The sequence below is a fragment of the Candoia aspera genome, chromosome 1, assembly GCF_035149785.1.
Source record: "Candoia aspera isolate rCanAsp1 chromosome 1, rCanAsp1.hap2, whole genome shotgun sequence".
In the NCBI taxonomy this organism is placed as follows: Eukaryota; Metazoa; Chordata; class Lepidosauria; order Squamata; family Boidae; genus Candoia; species Candoia aspera.
Window position 1 is genome coordinate 250,978,947 of NC_086153.1, and position 18,174 is coordinate 250,997,120.

At 38.8% G+C, this 18,174-nt stretch overlaps 1 protein-coding gene across 5 annotated transcripts in view; it reads left to right on the forward strand.

Annotated features, from left to right (window-relative positions):
* The window catches only part of TEAD1 (TEA domain transcription factor 1), a 217,956-nt gene that overhangs the window by 163,830 nt on the left and 35,952 nt on the right, over positions 1-18,174 (forward strand). For all 5 annotated transcript variants that reach the window (XM_063289483.1, XM_063289486.1, XM_063289487.1 and 2 more), the window contains 4 exons: positions 7,095-7,229; positions 7,431-7,477; positions 10,782-10,843; positions 15,006-15,130. In XM_063289483.1, coding sequence (XP_063145553.1) covers positions 7,095-7,229; positions 7,431-7,477; positions 10,782-10,843; positions 15,006-15,130 — 369 coding nt within the window. The remainder of the gene's footprint in view (positions 1-7,094; positions 7,230-7,430; positions 7,478-10,781; positions 10,844-15,005; positions 15,131-18,174) is intronic.

An 18,174-nucleotide genomic window follows, 5' to 3' on the forward strand; every position in this document is an offset into this window, starting at 1 on the left:
TTTTTTGTTCAACTTTTGTTCATTTAAAAAAACACCATGTGTAGTTAAATTTCTGTGTGGCTTTAATGAACATATATACTAAGAATTTATTTATTTATTTATTTATTTATTATGTATTATAGTATTTTACAGTTTTATATTTTTCATATTTATGTTTTATTGTAAACTGCCCAGAGTCCCTTTTGGGAGATGGGCTGTGATAAATTTGATTAATAAGTAAATAAATAAATTTGGTGTGTGTATGTTTACACACCAGTATATGCTTTGAAATCTTAAATTAAATATCCTTTTTATCTTCCTGGAATACAAAATTATTTTTTAAAGGCAGATTGGACTGATTGAATTCTTTGAGGGAGAATAATAGTTTTACAGTAAAAACCTTGAATTTCTTGTTATATAAACTTCAGTAAATATTGCCATGGTTTTAAAAAATGGAATAAGTTCTACTGGTCATATTTTGTTTTTCTGGTATTTTTTTCAAAAGCAATGGAAACCTAGGAATCTGATTCATTAAAAATTGATTTGATTATATTATACACTAATACACTGCATAAAGCAGCCTCCTCCAAATTAGTTCTCTCCTGTTACGTTGAACTACAACTCTTATCATCCCACGTAACATGTCCCATTACTGGGCTGGGGATTATGGTGTTTGCAGTGACTAGACTTTTAAGGCTGATATATAGCTTAGTGTTCTTCAGTAGTTTACAGCTTGAAAACCACTAGAAATGAAAATACAATAATCAGCCTAATTTAACAACTGCAACCATTGTATTTTATGTAATGCAAAAAGAATTCAGCAAGGGGTGATCACCAGCATCCTATATGCTGCACAAATACATATGGCATTAAAGGCCACTAGTAATAGAGGGTAGGACTGTTGGGGGCTATTAAAAATGACAGTTGGCACTAATGTGTTACAGAAGAATCAGGTTCCCAACAATAAGATGCTTACTGTATAATATATCATTGCCTTCAGACCTCACTTGTAGGTTTCTTTTTTGACTCCTGCCCCTAAACACCTTTATAAGCATTAAACCCCTTTGCTAATCAAATATATTTCTAATTCTACCTTCTAAACAGCTCACTTATTATCCTCTGTTTTCTTGTATTACAATGTATAATGAAAGATTATGGTTACTCACTTTCATCACCAGTTATGCACAAAACTTAAAATTCATACAATATTGGTGAATAGTGTAATTTATGATAAAAGGCAAAAAAAAAAAAAAAATCCCGCAGGTATCAGGTATCAGTGGTCCCCAATTTCATAGGAGAATCTATACATGTGCTAATATAAGTACATAGAAAAACCCGTATCTCAATATCAGTCCACTACATACACAATGTGAGCTAGGGCAGCTGTTTTGATCCCTTTTTTTTCTAGTATTCACATTACGTGTGAATCCGAACACAAGTAAAGAACTGTAGATAAGTTGCAACAGTTTGAGTGGGCAGACAATGCCATGATGGAGCTGTAGACACTTCCCTCAGGCTAGGCATCTTTCCTATCTCCTCTAAATCCTTTCAAAAATCTTCCCAAGGCAGGTGTATTTGAATGAAATCATAACCCATCAGCAGGTGGGTTTTTTTTTTTTTTGATTCATGGATTAGTAAGGTCAGGCTTCATACATTTGATTCAACTTAATTCTTTTTTTCTCTGAAAAGTAGGATGGGATTGACAGAGACCAGAGTAGTATGGGAAAGTATTGTGTGATATTGCCTCTGATTTCACTGGGGGTACATTTTCTTTGGGCAACAGGGTGTGGAATATTTGTCCCTCTGTGCTGTTGTAGGAAGCATGGGGATCACTTTGGCCAAAGCAACTGTTTTAGTAGAGCTTAAACATTTATGGACTAAAAAACAAAATAAAAACACTTTAAAAAAGAAAAAAATGTATTTTCATGAGTTGTCCAAGGAAATGCTACTTTGCTCCCAGGTTTTAAGGAAGATGTCAAACTAATAATTTAGTGATTTAATAGTTTAAATTAATAATTCATAAGTCAAATTTCTATTCAAATTTGCACTAGCAACTTCATAATTTCATCTTATTCTAATTAAGCTGTTTCATATTCACTGCAGCATAACTGACAGTGAAAATAGATGCACATTTTCTTAGGAAGTCAAGGTCTTGATTACTTGTGTTCATTAAAGATCCCAGTGCACTCAGAGGTGGAGAATACAGGTGTTAAGTCATGTATCTTGGCCAAATTCCAGTTTAGGTAATTACTGCTAATCTCCTTGCCTAAATTCCCCATCCATTTTTAATTGGCTGTAGCCTTCTTCACTAGTTGCTCAAATGTCATATAACATTTTAATGAGTGATTTAATCACTTCTTAGGACTTAACCCAGAAGTAACTGCAGGTTAAGAGAGAAGGTCAAATCTTTTCATTACTTACAAAACAGGGAGGGCTGCTTACTCCTGCATATATCCCCAGATAAGGTAGGAATCATCCAAAAGGAGAGAGGATGGTGGTCATCAGTGGTTCTAGAACAAACAAGGGCATTCTCTGCTAAAGATTCTTTATGCCAGAAAGCAAGCAGGCAAGCCAACTACCAGAGGCATAGCAACAAATGTTACTTGGTAGGACATATCTTTTCTTAAAGTTACAAATTCTACTACTTAGCTCCCACATACCCATAAAGATATAGCAATGCCAGGTTTCCAGAATCTGAATCCAGCGTAATAAGTCTAGGAATGAAATGTTGTGAAGCAGGCTGCTTTGTGCACATATAATATTAAGCCATAACATGGTACATTTACTTCTGGCTTAACATGATATAGGAGCCCACCTACTACAGCTTAGAATTATGTGCAAATAATAGGATTACAGTTTGGTCAGTACCCCAGACAACTGTGATTTATTTAGTAAGCCAAGGTTAAAAACACAAGCTTAGTGTTTTGTAAGAACCCAACCATTACACTCTCCAGACATGAAAAGGAATCTGTGTGTATGACCTTGCTTCTCCAATTAATAGTTGTTATGAATCCCCTTGACTGGCTAGACATGGTATGATTATTAGAAAATACTAGAGGGCCAGTTTGGTGTAGTGTTTAAGGTGCTGGCCTAGAAACCAGGAGACTGAGTTCTAGCCTTGCCTTAAGGCATGAAAGCCAGCTGGGTGACTTTGGACCAATCATTGTCTCTTAGCCCAACCCACCTCACAGGGTTGTAGTGGTGGGGAAAATAGGGGGGAGGAGCATTAGGTATGTATGCTGCCTTGAGATAGATAGATAGATAGATAGATAGATAGATATAAAGGCATAATAATAATTAAAAGCCCCATTATTTTTTTCTGGAGACTTAGGTGCTGAGATGAATGTCCATGGCTCGACCCTGGCACTCAACATTCTGGGTAGATAGGCTCTGGTTGTAATGAGTCTACAGTAGGAGTATAGAAAATAAGATGTTGTGGTTTAGAAACTAATACTATTTATTTTTCACTCTGAAAAAGACTCCTAAGCATTTAAAATTATAATGAGAGATCCAAAAGCTTAGGCACCAAAATTGGTCAGAGAGTTGGGTCAGCCTTCTGAATAGGTACTTTCTCACCATGTTGCTTCCCTGCTGGTGCATTTTCTGGTTCTTCTGCGGCCATGCTGTTCTCAGCAGCTCCCCTCTGTCTGCAAGAGCAGCTTACAGACGCGTCCACAAATGTTAGGGCCATTTCTGGAACATTAACGCCTGATCAGATTTCTGTCTCGTATTCTGCGCGGGATGAACGGAAGAACATTACTGGAAACAGCTGCTCCCCTGCCATCAGATTTCCCCCACCCCACCCGAGTAAGCTGGCTTAAAATAGGCAGCATCTCATTTTTGATACAGGAGCTTCCACCACCAGTGTCTAAGCCTAATGAAGACCTCGCTGTTGCCAAAACAAGGTGTTTAATTTTATTAGTGTGGTCAACATGACTATGTTAAATCCTTTTTCTCTTTTGATGAATCAGTTCCTTGGTGAAAATTGTAACATTCCTGTGGATACTGAATTATTGTAATACCTTCCATTTTTTAATTTGCTGTAGCCTATTTTGCTAAGAAATTGCACTTATACAGAAGCATTTTAACAAACTTTTTGTTGTTACACCCAGGTAACAAGCATGGTAAGTATTTTCAGTAAAACAAATATGTACTTCAGCTATGCTTGGCAGAGATACATGTATATGTATGTATGTATATATATATGTGTGTGTGTGCGCGCATATATATATATGTATATATATATACATATATTCTTTTTTTTTAGCTAGCTTTAACTATACTGTTAGCCTATGCTGCTTCTAAAGGAGCTGTTCAGATTAAGAAGCTGCTCACCTCTCATTACTTTGTATGAGCTTTCAAGGGAATACTTGTGTGAATCTGTATTCCATATTGGATGGCATGCATTCCTAGCCAGCATGCTTGCAACTTTGCTTGTAATCATAGGTTTGCCTCTTAGTGCTTCTGTTTCTTCCTTATTCAGTCTTATATCCAAAGCTGAGCAGTTCCTAAAACCATGATTTATCACACAGTGTTAAACTTTTGAAGTAAAATGTAAATTACCTCAATTCCATTAAAATCAAATTTGCTGTTGCTTATACAGTTGCAGCCAGAAAATGATCCCTGAGAAAAATGTGAATGAATATGACATAACTTCTATTTGTAAATAAATCAGTGCTCCATTAGCATTTGTTTGGAACATTGCCCCATTTCAGTCCATTCATGCACAGCTTGTAACTTCAAAGATACCACCGTTCAATGGGGGACCAACACAGGTGGAATCTGTGTGTGAATGACACAAATGCATGGATGCTATCAATCAAATGCATCTCTGTGGCAGCTGGCTTTCTCCACATTATGTGAACCCCCAATCTTTTGTCTGGAGGCTCTCTGCAGCAGTACATCCAAGCATGCACATTTTCTTTTCTTTCTTATTTCAAAATGTATGTGTTTATTTTAGTACAGATTTAAAAACACAGTTAAGAAGAAAAGCAAAGAAAAGAAATTATAAGCAGTGTAAGATTAAATTAAAAATAGAACTAAGATTAGTCCTCCATATTAAAATTTGTGTTTAACACTTTAGAACATTTCTAAAATCAAGTTGTTATTCAATAATTAACAATAACCACTTTAATATGAGTCAGAATAATGAATTAATTAAAAAATTCTGTCTAATCCTAGAATTCTGCCCTTATTTGACAAATCAAACAAAAATATAGGTATTAAAGCCTTAAGAGAAACTCAAACTTCAGATACAGTATTAGTCCATATGTAGAATTGTAATTTATAAATGGTTTCCAAGTTGAATTAAATTCTGTATCAGACTTGTTTTTCGAACACAAGGTTAGTTTTTTACATTGTTGCATAGTCCTGTAGCTTGATTTGCCATTCTTCAGACATGTGCATTCCCAGTGCGCTTGTATATAATACAGTATAGGGATCAGCCGCACTGGCATTATTCGAGTTCTACGTAGAACTTGCATGCCTTTGTTTAGCTTTGAGTTTCCCTTTTAAAACAGTTATTCTGAGCCTATGACATAGGAAGGAAAATAAATGTTAAACTAGCAACTCTTACCGTGTAACAGCTACTGACATAATTTGTTAGGGACTGTTAAACCAGAATCCAAGCCTGTTGGTCCATTGGTCCAAAGCTGGAGCTTAGGCTAGTTGAGCTCTATGCCTCAAGACTGGCCAACCCAAACCTAGTTTATGGGAACATAGCTGATTGCCTTTGCATGATTGACAGGGCAGGTCCTACACCTTTTTTACTTTAGGAGCTAAGAGACAACAGGTGGCTGTGTTCATGTATTATTTATTGAACAAGCCAGAAACGCACCAGGATCAGTTTTCTACATGAGCAAAATAATTATGGCTTATTTAGCTAATTCCCAGCTTGTGTCCCCTCTTTTTTAGCTGTTCTTTTCTTGTGCCCTCTGGATTGATTAGAGGATTAGGCAGAGGACAAGCCAAGAGTAAGACAGAACCCCACAAATCATGCATCCCTATTCGCACATTGTGCCAATATAGAGTTGCAGCCAGTAAGCCAATAACAAATTCTTATTTCGGACTATAATTCATTGTCCTAAAATAAGCCATGCTTTATTCACTCAGCTTTCTTATCCAAAACTAAACCAACTACATTATGGTTTACTGCAATGTGCTAACTTCTCAGATCCTGATTCTTGCTTCAGTTGCCCACAATTGTAATGGTGTCCTGAGGGAATCTAGCCATTTCTGTCTATTTCTAGACATCCTTCACTGCTAATCTGAACTGAATGTTTGGAATAGAACATTTCCCAGTCTCTGGTCAAGTTATTCTATGATTCCTTTTGTACAGATCAACCTTTTAAGGCAGAGTCCAGCCTATGTGAAGTGTGGTTAAGCCCTGAGAATAAGAATTCAGTGCATATGTAAAGATTTCCTACAGAAATAGGCAGGGTCTGAATGCAGTTAACTTTGGCTGGAGTCATTGGATCCTCTGCTACATTTTCAGCCACTTCCAATGAGGCTTGCTCTAACCCTTGCAAACTCTTGAGTCACACATTGCAGTGCTGCCTTTTTCTCCTCCTTGCTCTAAAAATCATAGAACGCACAGTAGCCTTTAAAGTAGCTTTCAGGCTGCCCTGAGAATAATGAAATCAGGTGAAGTCTTAATGTGCAAGGATTTGAATTTATTTTACAGTCTACAGGTATAGATGTTTTTGCTACAGTAAACTAAGTCTTTATTCTGAACTAGAAATCAGACTTTGTTGCTGCTTCAGAGTTCCATTTTGGGCTCAGCAAAAACACACAGGCGCTTTCCTACTTCGTTGCGTGCAAGGGGAAAATAGGACATCAGCCCAGTTTTCAATTCTGATTCAGTTCACTTCCTACTGTTTTGCAGTAGAGAATCTTTTTTCAGAATTAAGCATAATAATATTGAGCAAAGAACTTTGCCCTGATGCAATTGGAATGTATTTTATCCTCCAAGCTACATTTTTCTGCATGATATGCTTTATATTTTTCACATTTACTGTGCCGTTTAATTTTAGCACATACGCTTTCTAACTATGCTTGCTCAGCGTGCTTTGTTGGGTCCAGAGTATTAATGAGTGCCTGTAATTGTCATGTTAAAGGATCAGACTGCAAAGGACAAAGCACTCCAGCACATGGCAGCCATGTCCTCCGCTCAAATAGTATCTGCGACAGCGATTCACAATAAGTTGGGTTTGCCAGGAATTCCCCGTCCGACGTTCCCTGGAGCACCTGGAGTAAGTTAATTGGCTAAAACAAAAATATTTTTCCCAAAAGTGATTGGCAATGTATGCGTAAATTAGTTAATTTATCTATAAAACGGTCTTCCCCTCTCCCATTATAGATCTTTGTGGTTAAATAATGTGCTTTAAAGAAAGCAAATTTTGTATCTTAAATCTGTGTGTTTCATTTCTCTGTTTCCTTTTACCCCAATCTAGTTTTGGCCTGGGATGCTACAAACAGGACAGCCCGGATCTTCTCAGGAGTAAGTTGGAAATCAAGAAACATACTGTACATCTCTGTTTTTGTATGTTTGTTTGCACATGTGGTAGTATGTGTCTGTCTGTCTGTCTGTCTATCTATCTATTAATTACTGGAATGTTTGCCTGATTGCACTTACAGGTAGTCCTTGTGTAGTGACTGCCACATTTAGCCATTCTTCGCCCTTACAATGGTGATGAAACAGTAACTTTGCAACCAACCCTCACATTTATGACCCTTGCAGGTCTGTAAAGCAAAGGAAAGCTGAAGTAATCATAAGCACAGTTGCAGTTTCACTTAGTGATTGCTTCGCTTAATGACTGAGTTGCTGATCCCAACTGAAGTTGCTACACAAAGACTACTTGTATATTTAAAATGGTGCTTACCTCTCCAATAGAATTCAGCGCCTTTCTCTATAAATGAAGAAGGTAATAAGCCAGCTGGTATATGGTATTTGCACAATCAAACTTTTCTGTAAAAACAGTAATTCCTGAAATTTAGGAAATTCCCCAAACATTTCTACCCTACAGGTAGTCCTTGGGTTATGACCACTCATTCAATGACCGTTCCAGGTTACAACAGCACTGAACAAGGAGGATTTATGACTGGTCCTGGAAGTTGCGGCCGTCGTATTATCCCCACATTCACATGATCATGATCTGGGCGCTTGGCAACCAGATTACACTTACAACAGCTGCAGCGTCCCACATGATTGCCATCTGCAACCTTCCCTGCCAGCTTCCCACAAGTAAAGTCAATCAGGAAGCCGGCAGGAGGTTGCAAATTGCTCCAGTAGGTCGCTCCCACTCCTGCCACTTTTTCTTCTGAGGAGTCCCCAGACAGCAGGGCAGTGCAGGCCTCTAGCAGGTAGGCAACTGCCCAACTGGCCATACTTGAACTCGACTGTAGCATCCACCCCCTCCCTGGCCACACCTGTGCTGCCACACCCATTTGCACCCCCAGCCGCATCCACAGCACAGCACTCAACTGCCTGGCCACCTGCACTTGTTCTGTGTTGCAGAACCTCACCCCCGGTCACCCACACCTGCACACCTAGCCACACTTGCGCTGCAGCACCCACCCGCACAACCAGCTACACTCGCTCTGCGTCAACAGCATTCCTCCGCACCTGCACTCACACCGTGCTGCAACACCCAACCACCACCCAACCACTCACACTGCAGCACCCACCCACTCCCCACCTGCAGTCCGTAGCACTCACCCACCCACCCTGCTTACCAGCTGCCCAAGGAAAGGCTTGTTGTGACTGGAACTTGCAACTTCTTGCCAGCTTCCCCATTCACTTTGCTTTTTGGAAGCTGGCAGGAAGTTGCAAGGAGGTCCTCGCTTAAAGACCCATGATCCTTGCTTAACGACTGCAACAGAGACTGCCGGGATTGCCATCGCTAAGCAACAGTGATGTCATGCTTTATGACCACATCACTTAGCGACAGAAATTCCTGTCCCAGTTACAATAATTAAGCGAGGACTACATATATTGTGATTAATTATAATCACAGTTTTGAGATTCAAGCCATTTTAATCACAAAATATTATTGGATGGTAAGTTCAGGCTTTGGTAAATGGATTGAGCTCCCTCCTTCTATATAGCTGAGTCCAGGAACACAGCCAAAACACACACATTACCCTAAGTAGTAGTAGGATAGCTTCAGGAATGGGTGTAGTTCATAAGGTGATAGGACCCACCTAATGTCCAGCCCTGTGTTAAATGCATACATATATTTAATGTGGTGTCCAGCTTGGTCCTGTCAGCTTCCACATGTTAACTGAAGATCTCTTCCTTTAATATTTAGGTCAAAGGAGATACATATGCAAAGACTTATGGCATGTCCCTTGACATCCTTTGTGCAGGATGTCAAGGGTCACACTCAAAAAATTTATTACCTGTTTATTCACCAAATTTTGCCACTGCCCATCTCCCCCCAGAAGAAATAAAAAATGGGTGAACAGCGGCTATATAAATTTAATAAATAAATAAGGGATGGGTGGGTTGCAGAGTTTAAGAGTAAAGTGAGTTCCTTAGGCCTCTACAAGTCTTAGGTACCATTTCATTTCTTAAACTCATCCTAACTTTAAAAATGTAGCAAGAAAGGACAGAATTGTGGCTCCATCTCTTCTAGTGGGGCCTGAGGGCTGCAAAAGGGTGATGGTGGACATATCTCAGTTTGGCTGTTCATTGTGCATATATCATGATTTTATATTACTTAATATGCTACTGTGAGTGCCTTGGCTGAAAAATAGGTACTTTTTAAAAGAAAATAAATAAAAAGGTTGAAAGGTATTTAAGAAGAAATTTATAATCCAGAAATCCACTCCCAACTTAGATGCATACTGCAGTGCCAAGAAGAATTTACTGTATGTCCAGGAAGTTACCTAATCAATTACTAAAAAGGCATGAGTGTTTTTGGTTCACACTTTGAGCATTTTGACTTTGTGCATGTGTTGATTAGACCAATGAATCAGGGTAGTGAGCTTGGCACCCTTATTAGAGCAACGAGCAGCTGAGGGGGGAAAAAAACCTCTTTAGTAGGCCTGTGGGAGGTAGTTTGCAGATGCCTTGACAAGTCACTTTGCAGCTCAGAGGTAATGCAATTCCTCCTCCTCAAGGCAAGAAGGTGAGACATTGTGCATTGTGAGGCATTGTGCATTGCTCTAAGCCTCATCTGCTACTTACTGTACCTGAAAGAGACTTCTATACATGCCCAGTGTGTGTGGAGAAGCCTCTTTAGGCTACTGGAACTGCCAAAGTGAGATAGCGTGGCTGTTAAGTAAAAGTAGCAAGGCAGGAAGAATGAACTGCTTTGCCCACGTGGCTGTCAGAGCAAAGCACCCCTGTGAAGTTTTGCATGGCCCTTGTTCACCGTGCAAGAAGTAAGGAATCCTTCCACCTTAAATCTCCCAAATTTAAAACTGTGTCCATATGTTACCCATAAAAGGCAGGAACAATGGCAGATCTGTGATGCAGATGATAATCATGATTCCCAGTAAGGATCCAAATGCTCTGTGGCTTGCTGGCAGCTGAGCTAAACCTTATACCAAATGCTCCTTGTCAGAACTTGGGCAGTGTTTTAGTCAATTTGCCGTAAATGCATCTCTTAAGGTTTTTCTTTAAAAAAAAACAATTCAGACCATGAGTGTATAAACTTGAGAAGAAATGTATAAGAACATCTATAATAAATATTATTGCACTGGACTAAATAATAAGTATAAAGAGACAAAATATACTTATTATTAATAAATATTGTAAGCAATTGTGTGTGATGTCATTGTCCAATGGTTTATTTCAGCGTAAAGCCATTCGTTCAGCAGGCCTATCCTATACAGCCTACAGTCACAACCCCCATTTCAGGTAACATTTATTCATTTGTTTGTGGTGGGGGTGAATGGAACTCAGCCCATATTTAGAGCTTGGCGCTGGTTGCAGTTGTTAAACATGTATCAAAATTCACAGGGGAGTTTGGTAACCTCTTTATTTAGTTAACAATAATGAGTCTATATGTATGTGAACTTGTGTACATAATTATTTGCACCTTCATCAGTAGTTGTAGAATATGCATGTGGCTTGTGTAACAGCCGCTCCTGCCTCTGAGCACAGCAGTGGCTTGATGCGTATTCCAGAATTCTGAGCGGTGGAAGCATTAATGACTCAGCTAGGATCATTCAAACTGGCCTTGCTGACAAGAAATGAAATAAAATCAAAATGCAGACCCTGTAAACAAGTGCTGTTTCTTTTTAAAAAAATTGTATTTTATTTCATGCATTTTTTTTAATTCCACTCTTCCTTCTAAAGGAACTTCCAGAATCAGTTCAAAAGAACCCATTAATAATAAACAAACTCCCATAAAACAGTACAATAAAATGACTGGAGTACAAGCATGGAAAACAGAGTTCAGTTAAAAGACAGCTGAGAAGGCAGCCTGGTCTTGGGACAGTTGTCATCTTGCAAATGCCTGAGTGAACAAATGTGCCTTCGATTGACCTTTAAAAGAAGGCAGTATGAAAGCCAACCGTAGTTCCGCAGAAAATTGCCATTGAGTAGACCCTCCTAGCCACCATCCTGCAAGCCACACCCACTGAGCTTCATATTAGTGTGAGAGTTGATCTTTGAAATACTTGGGTCCTAAGCCATTTAGAGTTTTATAGGCTAAAGGTAGTCGTTTGAATTGGTGGTGCCTGCAGCCAGGGTAATGCTTTAAGGACCAGTGTCCCATTTAGAGAACAGCCAGACAGCTGCTTTCTGCATTTGCTGAGACTTTTGGAAAGTTTTCAAGAGTTGCACTTAAGCACATTGCAGTAATCCAACTGTGAGTTATTAAATTATGGATCGCTGAAGCCAGGCTATGCTAGTCTGGGTAGAATTGCAGCTGGCATACCAGCCAGGCTTGGCCATAGTTCTTCCTTGCTTCTGAGACTATTTGTGTTTCTAGTGACAGTGCAAGGTGAGCCATCAGGCTGTGCACTGCTCCTTTAGAACAAATGACCCTTAATCCAGAACAGCACTTTCCTAATTCCCAGGCTTGAGAAACACATATCAGCAGCATCTGGGCCTTATCAGGATTCAGCTTCATTTTTTTTGACCCTCACCCAATCCGTCACAGTTTCTAAGTAATTAATCAAGTATCTCCATAATCTCTCCTGATTAAGGTGGAAAAGAGAGTGACACTGCATTCCAATTGTCCAGATAATATTGAACAGCAGAGATTTAAGAATAGAAACAGAAACCCCCAGGACTTCACATGATGGAGCTGAACAGAAATTTCCCACTGGCAGTGTCTAGTGCTTCCAGTTCCCAACCCACTTACTTTTGTGTCTATTCACCAAATTGTACTTCTTTCCACTGTTGTGCATATTTCAGCACATGAGCTGGCCTCAGCGAGGTCATAAAGTATGCAACTATCTGCTCCTAGTAAGGACAACATAGGAGGTGTTGCATAATCTGCTTCTTGCCACAGTCAGAGATCACTAGTTCAGCTAGTTCAGTTCAGTTCAGAAATGGAGTATCTCCGTTTGCCAATGTTGATTCAACCTTGAAATGAAGGAATGTTAGGGCCTTTCAAATGACCCACTGATCTCTTACTCCACCAGGGAGTTATTCTTTCAATTAATGACCATTTCACCCTCTATCATGTCTGCCATAATTCCACTCTAGCAAGAAACAGTCTAGAATTTAATGCTTTCAGTGCTATAAGGAAGTTTTTACCTCAAATGTTTACATTTCACGATGTGGTTATACAGGAGATATTTTGTATTGTCCAGTTTTACTTTATCTATAGAAAGTGAGTTATAGGAGCTATCAGGAGCTATCCAATGAGAATATATTATAGATTTATTTTAGTGGGCTTCAAACAACCTCTGTTAATTTAGCTGTTGTTCAATAATGGCTCAGTTTTTGTAAAGAATAAACAAGATGACCTTGATAGAGATTTGCAGGAACCTCTACCGAGCCAAAAGAGCTAAAGCGTTTTCTAAGTCCAGAACAAGATAACATGCAGAAACAGCTCAGGCAGACACTTCCCTAATTCACTGAACTACAAGAAGAAGGAGGAGGTGATAAAGCACGATCAAGATTCTGTTGTTATAGCCAGTCTCAATAAGAGTAATGTTAGCCTTCCTGTAGAGCTGATTACCTAGTCTGCTAAGGTCCACCTAGTGTTGCTGACAGTTTTTCCCTAGGTGAATGAAGCATTATTATCTCAGGCATGCATATGTAGCCCTGAGTGGGCCAAGGCAGGTTCCTAATAGTTGCTGGATAAATCCCACTATAATATTTTGCTCCAGAAAGATCCCATAAGCAGTGGTGTCAGGGGCTGCTGAGAAATCCAGAAGAATCAGGATGGTAGCACCCTCCCTGTGCCTCCCAGCAGATAAGTCAGGATCTTTCAGCACTGTATTTGTTCTAAAGCCATCTCTATTACTTTGACCAAGAAGGGAATATTTGTAACTGGACAATAGTTGTCTAAAATCTGAAGATCCAAGAAGTGCCTCTTCAGGAGAGGTGATATACTGCTTTTTTCAAAGGATAGCACATAAAGAGACATTAGTCTCCCTGAGTCTAGCACATAAACTCTTCTGGTTCTGTAGTAATTGTGGTATCTAAACTGGAGATGTGACTGTATCCTCAAAGTGCTTCACAAACCTATCACTGAAGGCTACAAAATAATTAGCTGAGTCTGTCTCAGGACAGTGCTGGTTAAGAAGTAAGGTGTCTGTGCTACCACGAACACTGTAAGTGGACAAAACTGTGAGATCTCACTTATGCTTGGTTGCGTTTATTGCAAAATTTGCAGTACCTGGACTCTACCATCGAATTCAAACCTTAGCAGGAAGTGATCCATCTCTCACAATGGAGTGACTCAGCCCAACAACAACTGGGTCACTTCCAATCTGTTTTACCTAAAATCTGATTGATAATATATTCTATAATATGGATTGTGGTGGTTGTGAAGCCTTGAGCTGTATTTGATGGACAACCTTGATATGGGTATGAAATTCACAGGACAGCTATTCCAGGATTCTCCAAACTCCTCCATCAGCACAGAAAGGGAGGCGTTGGATGGTATCCCATGCCAGCTGATGCAGAACAGAAGGCCAGGCAAATACAAGTTGCAAGTCTCTATTGCTGTTTCATAAATTTCCTGAGAGAAGTTGGGAGCGATTAGCCAGAGTGCTAGGATTTCCCTTGAAATATCACTTGCTATGTTCTGTAAGCAGGAAAAAGGTAGAGGTGAAATTTAAAAAATTGTCCATTATAGTCCAGGAATTTGGCACCAGAGATTTACACAAGCCAGTCCAAATGTTAAGCCAAAGGGGTGAATGCAAGGCATGGAGCTAGAGTGGCAGGAACGTAGGTCTGGAGTTGGAGAGTTGTTTCAAATGGTGGGGGAAGGCCTGGAGGCTATTCTTATATAGCCCATATGCTGGTGTGGCTTGACTAGGGGCATTGCGCCCTCTGCCCTCAGGAAGATGGGCTGATCACCTCTGCTCAGCCCTTTATAGCTACCTTGGATTTCTTAGGCTAGTTATTCTGCCAGAATCTGCCCCCTCATCTACCTCAGGTCCCACCTGCTCATCTCCATGGCCTCCCCCAGATGATAATCCAGGAAACCTTAAGTATTGGTCTTGCCCTAATATGTACATGTATAGCTGGCTATGGATGCCTAGGATATACTACTGACTATAATATTTCTTATATTTTTTTTGGCTCCCAAAGGGGATTATGTGACATAGCAATATTTTAAAAATCACCTTTAACAAATGGAGGAATTACAAAGACCATGAGCAACAAAATCTTTAATCTTTTCATGGGTTCACAAAGAAAAATTAAAAGCTGAAATTAAAATAGTGCACATTTAAATTTTTGCTTTGAAATCAGAACAGATTCTACAAGTATACCACCTCTATTTATTAGCACTGTTAAAAGCAAGCTGAAAAGCAACTGAGCTTATAACTATTTACTGTCAAGAACAACCAATAAATTGTTGACTTCATAAGGATGGTTCTTTATTTTTTAGGATTTGAACCCACGTCAGCTCCAGCACCCTCTGTTCCAGCTTGGCAAGGTCGATCTATTGGAACAACCAAACTCAGACTGGTAGAATTTTCTGCTTTTCTTGAGCAACAAAGAGATCCCGACTCTGTAAGTGTCTAAAGTATTCCTTTATAAATGCACTCTACAGCCATTGTTATGCCTGTTTTTCTTCAACAGTTTTGTATTCATATTAAGGGTTTTTTTAGTATTATATATCTGGTCTTTTAATTTTTAGCATTGTAGATATTTGTTAAGAGCTTGATTTTTCAGCTTTTGAACATTTTTGTACCAACCCTTAATGTCCAATTAAGTAAAATAAAATAAAATAAGCTTAGTAAAATAAATTCCTGTCAGCATAAGGTTTATTCTAGTTCTGTACCTAGTTTCCTATTGTTATAGTTTTTGCTGGCTTAATTTAGCTCAGTGAACACCCCCCCCCCAAAAAAAACCCTGCAGGAATATTTAGCAATATTCCGCTAAAAAGTAAGATTAAGAATATATGTTAAACTTTTCCAAGTATACATTGATTTCAGTGTCAGTTATTAGCTATGTTAACATGCAGAATATTTATGCATTATGCTACGCCCCATCTTTCATCTTAATTTTAAATAAATTATTTCAACATTATCTGTTAACAGTTTTTAGAAACTGCAGAAAAGCATATAGGAAAGATAGAAAAACTGAACAATTTGGAATCAAACATAAGAAATGGGACTTTTTGTACCATTTAGAGACATCTCTCAGATTCTGTCCAAACTCAACTTTTTCACTTGCTACATCCTGGCAAATCTTTTTCAGTTTACTTTCAGATTTCTGTTTAGTTCAGTTGCTTTAATTCTCTGTCTTAGATCTTGACCTCCTAAAACCTGTCTAGCTCTCTTTTCACGCCACCTAAACTACTCTTCACAAATGGTCTCATTAGGAAATCAAATGTCTGTGCTTTGTACCCATTTTCATAATCTCTCTGCTGGTAAGTAAATGGCTGTGTTCACATGTTATTCTAAACTGTACTTTCTTTTAACTTTGGTTTATTGAATAAGTGACAATGGCTGGGTTCACATATAACCTAGAGCATAAATCATACTTTACAAATTACAGTGGCTGGGTTTACATATCTTGCTAATATGATTGGTTTGGTTTGGTTTGAGCATAGAAGGACCTATGAACCCTCCCAACCACCCCCTTCTTTCCTCTTTATATCATTTTCTACCTGCTGTTAGTCTCCTGTTGTTCTCTATGGTTATCACTTGGCTAGCCTCATCAGTACCACCTCTGCTGGGATGATCACACTGTTGATCTCTCAACCTCTATTCATCTCCTGCTGATAATTCACTTAGGTTTCTCATCATCCTCTCACATTCAGTATATCAGATTGAACAAATCTTTTCTCCTGAGTCATCTTGCTGATTTTTATTCAGATCATTCTTGTCAAGAGATTTATCTACTTGACTCCCACCAAAAAGCATCCATTCTTTTATTTTTTGTTCATTCCATCCATTGTCAATTGGTATTCCCTATACTTAAAAAAACAAACAAACAAACCAAAAAAACCTGCATCATGCTATGATGATGTTCTGCCTTGACAACCCATATCTTCTTTTCTCTGGTTCTCCTCACTCATACCTTTATTTCTGTTGATCTCTTCTACCAACATTCTTCTTTTCTCTCATTGCTTAAACCTTTATGATTCCCCAGGATAGGACATGGTCCTCCAAAACCTTAGATAGAGCTTCTAAATACTTCCCCAGAAGTTACCAATGAATTGAAATTTTGAAAGTAACAGAAGGTAAAAATTATTAAATGCCTTGGAGTCATTATATTAACAATATGGAAGTTAAATCATTTTGGGTTTATATCATGACCTTGCCCATGTTTTGGATTATGGTCCCCATTAAGCTACTCCAAGGCTCAATGCCTGAAAAGGGTGTTCATCAAATGACCAACAGAAGGTGAGTGGGGACAAATAATATTCTTCTTACACAGATAATGCTGAAGTGCATAGTAGGCAGAGCAGGCAAGCTGAAGCTGCCTGATGACTCTGGAAGAGAAGGGACAGATAGCAAAAACCAGGTTGTCTTTTTCCATGATGAAAAGGGAGTCAGTATATGGGTACAATAAAGGTCATTGTTTATGTTAGAACAGTGTTTCTCAACCTTGGCAATGTTAAGATGTGTGGACTTCAACTCCCAGAATTCCCCAGCCAGCCATGCTGATTAATTTTATTCAAAAGATTGTGCACTACAATAGCCTGCAAAGTTATTTGGAGCTTTATATATATATATATATAACTGTTTTCTCTGAGGCAATGAGTATATATGCAAGGAGATATCAAGACAGTGTTTTTAGAATAATGGAGATCAGAGATATAGCACTGTAACCTTGCCTAAGAGGAATGTTTACAACAATAAGCATATGAATAAAAGCCAGCAGCACAACAGTATGAACTATTAACATAAACAATAATGGTTCATTTTTCAGTGCTGCTCTTCGGAAGACCGAATAATTTTAACTTTAGAAGTAAAGATTATTTGTCTCTTAGAAGCTAAGATATCAGTGTTAAGTGAGCCTATTAACGCTGTCCTCTGGACCAGTGATTATATACATGTTTTAAACACTAAGATTCAGGTCTTGTATTTACATTGTTCTGGTATTTGCTGGTGGAAATTGCTACCAGATCAACCTGTATAGGTGATTGGCCATTTCCTGTTCATCGCCTTCCAGTCAAAATCCATTATTCTCTTCAATTTAAAAAACATGGAATTAATTGATTTTAGCACAGCAGTTATGTTGCCATTGCTATGACTGTTTCATTGGGAATATATTTACTAGTTGCTGATACAGCCACACTGGAAATAAAAAGAATCTGAGAAAAGGAAATAGCTGGTTGGCTTGAGAGGCAAAGTAGAAATTCATCAACAGAAATAAGACTAACTTAAGGAGAGAGTTATAGTAAGTTTTTCTTCCCCGTTTAATTGAAGAGGGACTTAGCAGAGATGGCATGGCATATGTCCTGTTCAGACTATGAGGCGGCCGGATAGGGTTAATATCAAAACAACTCTTTATTGAGACAACTATTTACAAATATAAGTCCTTGTGATTAATGAGGTGGGCTGATTCCGATCAAGACCATCCAGGCAACAACGGAAGACTAG